This window comes from Podarcis pityusensis (genome assembly GCF_964106645.2).
Source record: "Podarcis pityusensis genome assembly, chromosome: 5".
NCBI classification, from domain to species: domain Eukaryota; kingdom Metazoa; phylum Chordata; class Lepidosauria; order Squamata; family Lacertidae; genus Podarcis; species Podarcis pityusensis.
Window position 1 is genome coordinate 99,844,124 of NC_138032.1, and position 12,066 is coordinate 99,856,189.

The 12,066-nt window shown below is 39.5% G+C and overlaps 1 protein-coding gene across 18 annotated transcripts in view; it reads left to right on the forward strand.

Moving 5' to 3' along the window:
- CCDC91 (coiled-coil domain containing 91) overlaps window positions 1-12,066 on the forward strand; it is a 160,681-nt gene that overhangs the window by 34,586 nt on the left and 114,029 nt on the right. For 14 of the 18 annotated variants that reach the window (XM_081005536.1, XM_081005537.1, XM_081005521.1 and 11 more), the window contains 3 exons: window positions 1,943-2,112; window positions 4,786-4,980; window positions 5,498-5,602. In XM_081005536.1, the coding sequence (XP_080861662.1) occupies window positions 1,943-2,112; window positions 4,786-4,980; window positions 5,498-5,602 (470 nt within the window). The remainder of the gene's footprint in view (window positions 1-1,942; window positions 2,113-4,785; window positions 4,981-5,497; window positions 5,603-12,066) is intronic. The other 4 variants (XM_081005527.1, XM_081005528.1, XM_081005529.1 and 1 more) reach the window with 1 other exon arrangement.

The following is a 12,066-nucleotide window of genomic DNA, read 5'->3' on the forward strand; positions in this document are numbered from 1 at the left end:
CTAGACATGTCAACATAGACATTGGGTAGCTCTGCTTAGCATCCATCTTTCAGGCCAATAGTGTCCTTACCTTTTCTCCAGACAGTGGTTCTTTGGTAGCCCTCTCAAAGCGGGCACTTTCCAAGGAAGGAGTAGAGAGCTGCTGACATGTCAGCCCCTGGAAGGGAAACGAATGAAACAAATGATAAAATAATTTACATCTTTTATTATTCATTTTATTACCTCTTCATAAACAGCATTTTCTTGAGATCTAAGCCTAAGGGCAGAGGATCTTAGTGGTGTGCTAGCAAGAAGGTTGCTATCTCCTGGCATCTTTCTTAATACATTCCTCAGTGGGGCAGAGGCTTTAATCCTTGCCAGCGTGGAAGTGCTGGAGCCTGCAGCAAAGGATTATACAGTCAAGTACTTGAGCTATCTGGGAGATTATTTCACTCCCTTTCCAGATCGAGTAACCCAGGAAAATATTAATGCCTGTCTTGGCAATTTGGCATCTTTTAGAGATGCAGGGCACTTGGGGGCTGGTGTAGACAAGCAGTTCCTCTGCAAATGACTTCAACTGATCGCTCACACGCAATGGTATGAATATTGCAGGCATTTTGTAGCCTTCTCATTTTGGAAAGTGCTCTTGGAGGTGTCCTTCATTTGCTTACCATTGAAAGAAATATGTGGACACAAAACCATTCTACATCTCAGGGACCCATGTATGCATAAAAATCAACCACAGTGTACATTAACCTAATGACATCTAGAATGTGAACAAATGAATTTGGCTTTGCATATTGCCAAATCAGTGTTCATAGTCAGTGTTCATCATAATGCCAAGGAAAATGCAGAGCATCCAACATTAATGTTACTTTGTCAGTATGCATATTATAAAAACATTAAAAGGCAGGTATTCTCTGGTTGAGAGTCCTTGCTCTTTATGTAATTCATCATCCAATGCTGAACTGGAGCTGTTCCTATTGACCAAAACAGTGTCCATAATTTTTGATACGTATACATTTGTCTTTGATCTCTAGTGACTGGTGAATAGCAGCTGTTTTTCTTTAATCCACATTCTCTGTCTCATATTGAGCCCAGCATATTGTCAGGCTTTGGAGAAATGGCTCCCTCCCCCGCTTTGGCCGTGCATTAGCAGAACAAAGCAATTAGAGTCCCTTACCAGTTTAAGAGTGTTTAATGATCAGAGCAAAGGAACAATGCAGCCATTCTCAGAATAAAGGTGCTCCCAATTAAGCTTCCCTCCTACTCCCCCCCCCCCCCAGTTATCTTCGTCACTTCCCCCTTCTTGCAGCCTGATTTTGCAACCACTGAACCTTCTGCAAATCAACCTTATGAGCTCTCCTTGCCCTTAGAGATATAGGCAGGACACTTTCTAGCGAAGGGGAGTCAGTTATCTCTCTTCCTGTTCTGCTTCTCCTAGCTGTTCCCCACTCGCTCTGCCCAGCTGTTGTTTTCCAAACTATGTCCCTCTGCAAACCAATTCTCTAAATCTATATACTTCTCCATTGTTAATGGGCAGCTTCAGAATTCTGGTCAGGAGCAGGGGAAGAGAGGAGGTTCCAACCATTCCTCATCAGAGCTGTAATCCTCAGTCTGATCTCTGACACGTATAGTATGACAAATGTGATTTTATGAATGAAAAGCAGCATTTGAAATTCACTGTGTAGTTTCTACCTGGTATCATGTTATTCTGTCTTGGCAAAATAGTCAAATTTGAAAATGTTTTTTAAGTGTAAAAAGGGGGGGGGGGGAATCATGATAATACATGTGCGAAGTAATCTAGCCTTAATTTTTCTCCACATAATTACCTATTTTTCCATTGGCAACTTGTAAAATTCCTTTCTTTAATTACCAAGTTCCTATTTTTGTCATCTCTGTTAGATGTTGAATTTCAGAAATAAGTGTATATTGAGCTTGCTTTTTCATGTTTCCTATGTAGCACCTGAAATCCATGTACCTCCAACACTTTCTGCTGAGGTTCTTCAGGAGTTGTCTTCCACTAATGCCAGCTTTTTCTCTTGTGATCCATTAATTCCTTCAGGTGATGATATGGTGACAGATAGTCAGCCATCAACCAGCACTTTAAATTTAGCTGATCTTAAAGAACAGGTAAAACGTACCTATTTTTATCTTTTATGCACAAAATTGATATTAATCCACATTTAACTCAATGGGACTTAATTGTAAGTAGAAACATATAAGCTTGCCCTGTAAATGACACAACCGTGATTGGGCTCATCTCTGAAAGGGAGGGTGAAACGGATTATAGAGATGAGGTGGAGCGGCTGACAGAGTGGTGCAGAGCTAACAACTTGCTCATAAATACAAGGAAGACAAAGGAGCTTGTGGTGGACTTCAGGAGACAGAAGAGCAACGTCCAGCCACTTTTGATTGATGGGGTCTGTGTGGAGAGGGTAACAACGTTCAGATTTTTGGGCATTGAATTACAAGAGGATCTGTCCTGGAGTGTCAACACAAGGGGGCTTGTGAAGAAGGCGCAGCAGAGACTGTACTTTTTGAGAATACTAAGGAAAAACCATCTTCCGCAGAAACTGCTGCTTGCCTTCTATCACTGTGCCATTGAGAGCGTGCTCACTTATGGCTTATGTGTGTGGTACGGAAGCTGTACTACCCAGGACAGGATGGGGTTGTGCAGGGTTGTTAAGGCAGCAGAGAGCATTGTTGGCTGCCCACTCTCCACCTTAGAGCAGATTTATGCCACAAGGTGCCATAGGAAGGCACTGGACATAGTAAAAGATCCATCACATCCTGGTCACTGTCTCTTCGAGCTCTTGCCGTCGGGACGGAGATACAGGACGATGAAGACAAGAACGAGCCGTCTTAAGAACAGCTTCTTCTCCAGAGCGATCTCGGCCCTGAATGGGAAGCCCGGACTTTGAAAGTCATCTAATCTCCCTTGCTGTATTATACTGTATTGATTAATTAGTGTTTTTATGGAGCAGTCAAGTAATTTCGTTGTCCCCGAAGGGGGCAATGACAATAAAGATATTATTATTATTATTATTATTATTATTATTAAATCATTTTGTTATGTGCATAATATTACCAGGAGTAGAGTGGAGAGCTGAATTTTTGTAGGTAACTCTTCCCTGACATAAAACATGCATTTTTACAACTAAAATCTTGGCTGCAGTCCACCTGACCAAAATCTCTTTAGCCTATTGAACAGATACATGAACTGCTGGCCTGTGAACTGGCTCTGGTTCTGGCTCTTCAATCAACTTTATTTGTCCTGTCCATGCAAAATTGGTGTTATATTAGGTACTTTCCAGTACCGTGATACATCACCAGCTAAACATTGCAACTCACCAATATATCACGATACCTGAAATAAGGATGGAGCTATGTCAAGGCACTGGCTGACTTCATGGTTTTTCTCGCATTGTGATTTTTGCCTGTGCCTGCTCTTTAATTTGCTGCCGCCTGCATGAGGCCAGGGAAAGCTGAGCCGGCAGAGTTAACAGGAGTTGCAGGAATCAAGAGAAGTATTGGCTGGCTTTACAGATTTCCTCACATTATGATTTTCCATAGCACACACAGACAAACACACACATACACACATAATGATTTGTGATATATTGGCAGGTCAAAAATTATGAAACTTATATAATGATACGGACTTCAGACCGGTTTTGGATGATATATCAGCCAACCCTACTTTCCGGTCAATCCCATACCTGAGGATCTGAGGGGCAATTGAAATCTTCTAAAAAGGGGGGGGGGGAATTGTTTTAGGGGTTTCATTGTAAACCTCTTCCTGGGCTGAGAGCCACAATGACGAAAAATGCCCCTGCTTCTCTGCTGATACAGGGAGGGGGGAAAGTATTTGACCCCCTGCTAAATTTGCCTTCTGACGAAGAAATGACCTACCATTTTAATGGTAGGTTTATTGTAGCTGTGAGACACAGAATAACAACAGGAAAACATTGGGTTGACTGAGGAGTGTGCGGCCTTGGCTCTCTTTAATGTCTCTGCATAGGTATGCACTCTGTGTGTGTGCATGCATGTGCAAAAGTGTCATGGTGGCTAGTAATGCCCACTGCTGGCAGACAGCCCTCAGAGGGGTTGTTGTGAAACCCTTTGGTCAAAAAAGATTGGTCACAAGTGCTAACCTCTTTCAATTTCAGAGCTGCAGCACCCTATTGCAACCATGGAGCCCATTTGAAATCAGTGCTACAACTGCACTATCATGTCTTTAATTAAGTACTCTTGCTTTTGATAGTTTGTAGTCACAGGTCACATTAGGTGGGTTGGAGCCAAAATTTTCTCTCTCTCTTTAATCTGTAGCAATGTGCCCTGTGCATTTTGAAATGGAAGCTATGATACTGACCAGCTTGAGAAGAATATTGCATTTTCGTTTTGTCATTGTATTTTTTCTTATAGTTATGTAATTCATTAGAATTATTAAAAGAAACCCAGTGGTATTTTTGGCACTTTCCCCCTTCAGCAGCAGACTTCCTGTGCCATGCTGATTTTGAGACTCTTCTCAGTTTCAAAAACGTCTTGCTACAGGGACTGCATTGGGTAAGTTCTGCTGTTTGGGAAACCAAGGTCCAAAGTCACCTTGGACGCACACAATTAGTGGCATGCTTCATTGGCTCATTGCGAAAATTCCTCTTATTCAGACAAGCCTGGAATTATATATATTTTCATATACCTTTATTATCTGCATCTCAGGAAGGTATTGCTATGGAAATGGTTTCTCACTGTAATTTTTATCTCTTGTCATTTCTATGTATTTTTGTATCTTCAATGAAATAGGTTCCATTATCAGTTGATCCTTCTTTGAATGTACCAGTTTCCTGTCTGAGTGTAACTGAAGATGTGGAAACAGCAAGTGAAAATGATAGGAAACTAGATTTGGATGAAGCAAATAAAGAAACACTTCAGCAAACACTTTCAAGTCTAGAAGTTAAACTTAAAGCTGCTGATGAAGAAAAATGTAGAATAAAAAAGGTATAACTAAAACTCCTCAGCATCATCCTTTGAAATCTATGGGTAATTTCATTATGGTTGTAGCTGGCAACATCACCTATAGTTAAACTTGTCTAACACTTTCCAGTCCAAGATCCTGTCCTCAGTTGCTGTTTGCTTTGCCCAAATCTAACCATTTTGGTTTCCTTTCCATGCTGGGTGTCTGACTCAGTTTGACTTATTTGGAAAGTTTCAGGAAAGAAGGTCAAGATCCTTCGGAGAACAAGGTGGAAAAATGTTATTTTGCTGATAGTCTAGGAATATGTTGTAGGGGCTCTCTCTTTCTATATATATATATATACCTTTCTGGTGAATATCATATTAATACTGTTAATTCTGCTGAGCTTAAAAAAACCCTTAAATTCAGTGGCTTATCAATTCCTCTCTTTGCCCAAAAGTTGACTAATATTTAATTGTTTAATATTTTTTGTGGAAAGTCTGGCTTAGAATTTAAAAATAGGTTCAGTACTTCTTCATGTTAATCTTAAATCTTTTTTAGGAGTTAGAAGATTTGTTGGAAAAATACAGGATTCTGGAAACAGATTTCCTGAAACACAAGGAGGATAAATTGATTTCACATGAAGATCAGTACAACAAGCTTCAGGTAACTTGTTTTTCTCTCCCCACTTCCCTAAGGCTAAATATGTGGTCCTATACACATTTTTCTTTTTCAGTGACTTGCATGGTTGCCTGAAAGTTTGAAAAACATTTTTTTTCTTTCAGAACAGGACTTTAAAAAAGTAGAAGCTCTCTTGCCACTGAATTTTATAACATAAAGCCATGGGTCCCCTCTTCCCAAGGTTAACCCTCCCCCCAAAAACCAAAACCAAAAAATGCATCCCATCAGCTGTTTGGCATTTTCATAGGCAAACATTAAATTTCTATCAGTCTTTCAGTGCTTTGGAGAACTTGTAACAATGACTTCAAAATTTTAATCTTTTTCTTTTCTCTGGAAGTATCACATGGTATTTCCCTTTGACGGTGTTTGTCTGGAATGAATGTATAATTATTTTGCCAATGGCTGCTCTCCATTATTTGGTGGTAACAAATTCAAAGGAAGCCCAGAGAGGTTGTTTGGTATCTGTGTGTTACATGCAACTAAATCATTCCTCGAGTGTGCCCACAGAATTTTATGGATGAATTGGTTAAGTCCATTGATTTCAGTGGGATTACTTTGAGTATGACTTAGATGGGCACATGACTCAAATTCATGTTTTCACATTTGCTACATACTAGGCATAATTTGCCCATAAAGGTTGAGTACATAATGTCTTCATTCAGTAAATAAATTGAAAATATTATTTGTGTGGAAGTGATGTCATGGGTGTCTGAGAGCCACTTGTTACCAGCTTTGACACCTGTTGCCCTATGTAAAAAAAGGTAAAGGTAAATGATCCCATAAAGTAATGCTATAAAGTCGTTTTTTTGGAGTGGCCTCTGCAGCATTTGTTTGGGGGAATGTTTAATGACTCACAATCAGCCCATGGAGCGATAGGCCGCTTGTGAGTGCTCCAGCATGGTGGCCAAGACAACAAAGCAGAGCTGGCGATGGAGGAAACCAAGAGAAGTGAAGGTTGCCTTTCATTGTATCTACCTATTATTTCAACCAAATACCTCTCTAAATAGGCACAAGTTATTTAGGCTAAAAGTAATTAAGTTGTATTAAAGCTGAAGCTGTGGGAAACCCCAAAAATTTCATGTACAAAAAAGTTACAAGCCAGTCTATTTACAAGTCAGTTTATTTTTCAGTCCAAGATTATTAAATGCTATTTGCCATTTAGCAATCAGAGATCTAGGAATAGGGATAGGTAAAACCTGAAACAAGAACAACTTTTATGTAGATAGGCCTATGTAACGGTTAACATTTTTTGATCAGCCAATCATTTTAATGATAACTTCTGTCTGTTTCTATTGTTGTACACCACAGTGTTATATTGTATGTATTGGTGGCATATGAATACTTTTATAAGTAACTTAATTTACGCAATTCCATCATTTTTAGGAATTCAGTTCTTCCTTCAAAATACAGGTTGGATTTAGCTCATCAGGCTATGTCCCTATTAATCTTATTGTTAACCAGGCTATAATTTAAGGTAAATCATTTAAGTTCCCAGGTAAATAAACATCTATATATTGAAGAGAAAGGGAAATCTTAATTCCAGTTAAATGACATGTCACAGGTTGTATGTTGGAGTCAATTTTAAGAAATAAGGATTTAGATTTATTATAATTTATCCTGTAGGCAGCCAAAATACTAAAGTCTTGGAGGTTAACCATAGCTTTTGGGAGGGAGGTTAACAGATTATATGACAAAACTGCCATATCACCTGCAAATCAACATAGGAGATGGGTTCTGGTTGTCATTTACAGCCCCTTATATATGCATCTGTGTGAAGAAACAAAGTGATGGCTGATCTTCCATTCTGGTCATCTTGGGCCCATCTGGGATTAGCACCACCTAGTTCTTGAGGCAGGAACTCTAGTTACTTCACAGGATCTTTTTCTGGTGGTGTTCCTGGAAGTGGCAGATTCAGTCTTATCTGAATCAGGGTGGGTTGAGGGCAGGTTTTATGAGCAAAATTGGTTTTCAGATGAAAAATGAGAGAGAAATTGCTGAGGTGAGGTCTAAGCAGTACTTGAACCAACTTGTGTTTCCCCTTTTGCTCTTCAAATCAGACTTCTTCCTTAACCTGCACGTTAACAGGGCAGACCTGCTTCCATCACACCTAGTTTGGTCATTGATCAGCCCATGTATTCAGCTCCACCCTTAGTTGAAAACCATGTATTTTTGAAATCAAACTTTAAAATGTAGAACAATGTTGTTTCGTTTAGTGCACATGAATATGAACAGCATGGAAATATATCTTGGAGGTAGGTACATTCTGTGGCTAAGAGTATTAGAAAAGGTATGTTTTCTTTTAAAAGTAATATGACTTGCATCCTGTTAAATATCATCTTCTAACAAAATATTTAGGTTGGTTTTAGGTGCAGACATAGAGGAGACAGAACACTAATAATGAAAAATGGGTGTTTAAAAAGTTACCTATTATACCTGCTACTAAATTTATAGATGAAATTCCAGGAACTTTTGCAGGTCATAGAAGAGCTTGAAAATATGATGCATTGAGGAAAGTAGCAGGAAAAGGGTACTTTCTTAGTTTCTAGCCTTGTTTTTGCTAGTTGATTAAACACATTTATGCATATGCCCACTTCTGTTCAGTTTTTCTGCCTGGACATTTCAATTTATTTTTGGCATGTCTTTGTGCTTTTGAATTCCTTTCCTTGTTTTATTCAGTGACATTTCCCCCCCAAACCTCCCAGAGCCACAAACTCAACTTATACAGCAAACTGTGTATTGAACAAAGTAGATTAATGAAGAAGCGCATAGAAAAGAATAGATAAATATAGCACTACCTAATGCTAGAATGTATCTGGAATGACTTTAAATCCTAAAGGGCACAATAACTGGCAGAAAATTTACTTTTTCCAATTTGTACACTTTCTAATACTGCCTGGGCTCCTTTCAGCTAGCATCTTTCAATCCCAGCTGTATCCAGCAATGAGGGTGTCAAGCCATCAGATCCATTTCCAGTGATTGCCTCAGAAATGCTAAGCATACATTGCTTTTCCTCCTCTTTTAGGTTTCATTTAAATATAAAGGTCTCCTACTAAATATGAAAAAAAACCCCAGAATTATGTTAGGACAAGAGCAATGATTTGATCAATGTGATCCATTATGAAAATGCTCACAAAATTCCTGCCTTTAAAATGGTCAGTTTGTATATTCCATAGTATTTGAAGTTCTTCATCTTGGAGTATTACTTTTGCTACGTAGAAACTTCTTTTAGGAACATGAAGATAACTTTAGCTCACTCCAGGTGTTTGGGAAGTGAAAAGAAGCTTTTGCTCCCCTCTTCTCAAATGTGTACGGCAGTGATTTTCAATCAGTGTGCCATGGCACCCTGGGGTGCCACAAATAATGGCCAGGGGTGCTATGGGCAACACTGGCCTATGTCCCTTTTTCCTTCCCTTCCTCCTCTGATGTCCTCTCACATCTCTGCCTCCCAAAGGCTTGCACAACTGTTTGTTGCAGCAGCCTTGGCTACAAGCGCCGCAGGGGAATGGTGCTGGTTGCCAAGAGCTGAGGCGGCCTCAGAGTAAGCAGGCAGGCAAGGGAGCCCAGCCAGCCAGTCCATGCGCCCTTGCTGTTGGGAATGGACAGACAAGTCCCATGCCCCTGTGGGTCCGTGTGAGGAAGCACCTCTCTTTGGGGCAGGAGGGGCAGCTCAGAGACAGGGCGGCAGCAGCGGCTGCCCAGAGGACACCCAAGGAGAGGGGAGAGGAGGCTGAGGTAACGCTCCACAAGGGAGGGTGTCTGAAAAAGGATGAGAGGCTGCTCGCTCTGCAGGCAGGAGGTGACATAACTGGGCTCCTGAGCCCCACAGGGGTACTGCAGAAAGAAGGTAGTTGGTTAAGGGAGCCGTGGACTCCAAAAGGTTGAAAACCTCTAGTGTAAGGATAGAAGAGAGGGAGCATGTGAATCATAGGGCTGCTTGCTGCTCATTAGCAATTCCCACTCACCCCTTCCCAACAGGTGGACAGAGTTTGCGGCCCTAAGCGGGGCCACCTGGCTGGGTGCTCCCCTCCAAGTAACTGTGGGCTTGGCCCAAGCCCTGGTGGGCCAATGGGCTGCCCTCGGGGGTGTGGCTTGGGAGTAGGTTTAGGGGCTGGTTCCCGGTCAAGACTCACTTGTCTTTTTCTCTTCTAGGGTCATGTAAATCATGTTTTTTTTAAGATCATGTTCTCAAGCCAGGTCATTGCAATTTGCTATCTATAAACAAACTATGGAGCAGCAGCAGTAATATCTAAAGCCAGTGGTGTAGACATCTATATTAGCACATCTGAGAATTCGTTATCACTGCCTTAAAGAACAAATAGAATAAACCTTAATGTTTGTTTTCATGTTATGTAACCTTACAAAAAGTAATGCCTGGCTTGTTTTTCTGTTATCTCTATCCCTTTTTTCTGTTGTATTGTGTATACAGGTAACTTGCATTTTGGCTTGGGGGGGGTGTTGTTTTTGTTTGTTACTATGTTATGTATTTTTGTGATTTTATATTGTAAACCATGCTGTGATCCTCAGATGGACAGTATAGAAATAAAATAAAATAATTTAGGGATTGCACTTATACACAAAAACATTTATTCCCAAACTACCCCCTTGCACCCCTTTGGAACTGCCCCCAATCTTATCTTCCAAAGCCATCATGTCAAAAGAGTCTTGTCCACCAAGCAAAGCAGAGAACTTTTAAGCTCTCTTCCTTGCTCATTGGGCTCTGGGAGGCCCTTGTGAGATCCAAGTTCCAGCGAGATCTCATGAGAGCCTCCCAGAATGTAGTAGGGAAGTCTGAGAGCTTACTGTAAAAGCTCTTTACTCTGCAGGAAAACCCTGCGCAAAAAGAGCTTCTGTGCCTTTAATTGGTGTAATTTCAACTGTCTTGCCTTCAGTTGCATAAAACTGAAATTGTACATGTTAAACGTGCATAAGTTGTGAGTTACTTGTATTAGATTGTAGACTTGTTTGTGGGGGCAATGATGTGCAACATCTAGAAAACTTTATGTGAAACTTTGTTGAGCGCCTAGAAAACCTTACTTGTGGTGATAATGGCAGTGAGTATTAGGACTATCTTTTATTTCTTCTCTAAAGTGCAATGTGAAATACCTTTCTTAGTTTAATACTCTAAACTGCTGTAATAATGTAGTTCAAATATTCCATTTGCCTAGACATTTTGCAACATTACTAGTCAGAATTTAATTGAATCCTGGGGAATTTGAATTCTCCATTCCCAACAGAGAGCTGCCTTTTATTGAACAGGTTCCTCATCAGAATGGGGTCCCCTGTCTTGGAGGAGTTACAGTAAGGGGACAGTGGTAACTACCTACCCCTGTTTAAAAGTGGACTCCTAGAAATGAGCAGGACATGACACCCACCAATTTAAAAAGAGCAGTTCCATCTCTGTTGAAATGAAGATGAGCCTTCCAGTAAATGTAGTCTGACTTCAAGATCTAATGCTACTGTATTACAAAGGATATGGCCAGGACTCCGTTTCTTCCAGGCTTTGGTTATTGAATAGTAGCTAAAGCATTAGGTGTCTAGACACTTGAATGCTCAGTAGCATTCTGAGTCATTCTTCTAACTTTAGAAGGTTATTTATGCTTCCATAAACATTTGGATATTAACAGTTTCAAGTTGGATGCAATTATTTCAAAGGACAGTTAGAGATGGAATCTGGGTGGATAAAATTAAATTGTGTCTTAAAAAACAAAATAAATTAGGTTTTTAAAAATTAAAAGATATTTTAAGAGAATATATATTATTTGTATATAGTGTTAGTTAATCTGTGTCCTTAAATATGCAGTAATAAAATGATATCTGACTAATGTAAATAAATGTAATGTTTGTACTCATAATCACTTAAAATTAAGAAAATTGCTGTCAAACTCATTGCATTAATACCAGCTTTCCCAGGTAAAGGAAAACGTGACTTTTGATGTTAATCATTAGCTGTATGACACAGTAATTCATATGCTGGCAGTTATGGACCCTGAGACCTTTCAACCAGACATTTTATTTACATGTCATAGGGAAAGAGTGTTTTAGCTAGTCACTACAATTCATCAGTTATATTTAACTAATAATAACAACAATAATAAATTTGTATTCTACTTTAAAAGAGAGAAACTTAAACTGGTTCATAGAAGAAAAATCATCGTACAAACAAAAGTCAGCAATTCAATAAATACTAATAGCAGCAGAAAGGTTAATAAAAATGTTGTCTTGTCTGGAAAAAAGCACAGTAGCAGCAGAAACAGTTAATAAGCATTGAAAAAAATCAAACTAAATCTGAAAGATAAAATAATTGAATTAGCTTTTTCAAAAATACTTTGGCTAAGATTTTTAATTGTTATTGATGTATTTCAGCAAAAACCTTGGCACCATAAACAATTTAGCACTGTAGTTTTGAAGTGGCATATAATGAGGTTTACAAAATAGCTTAAAATATAAAA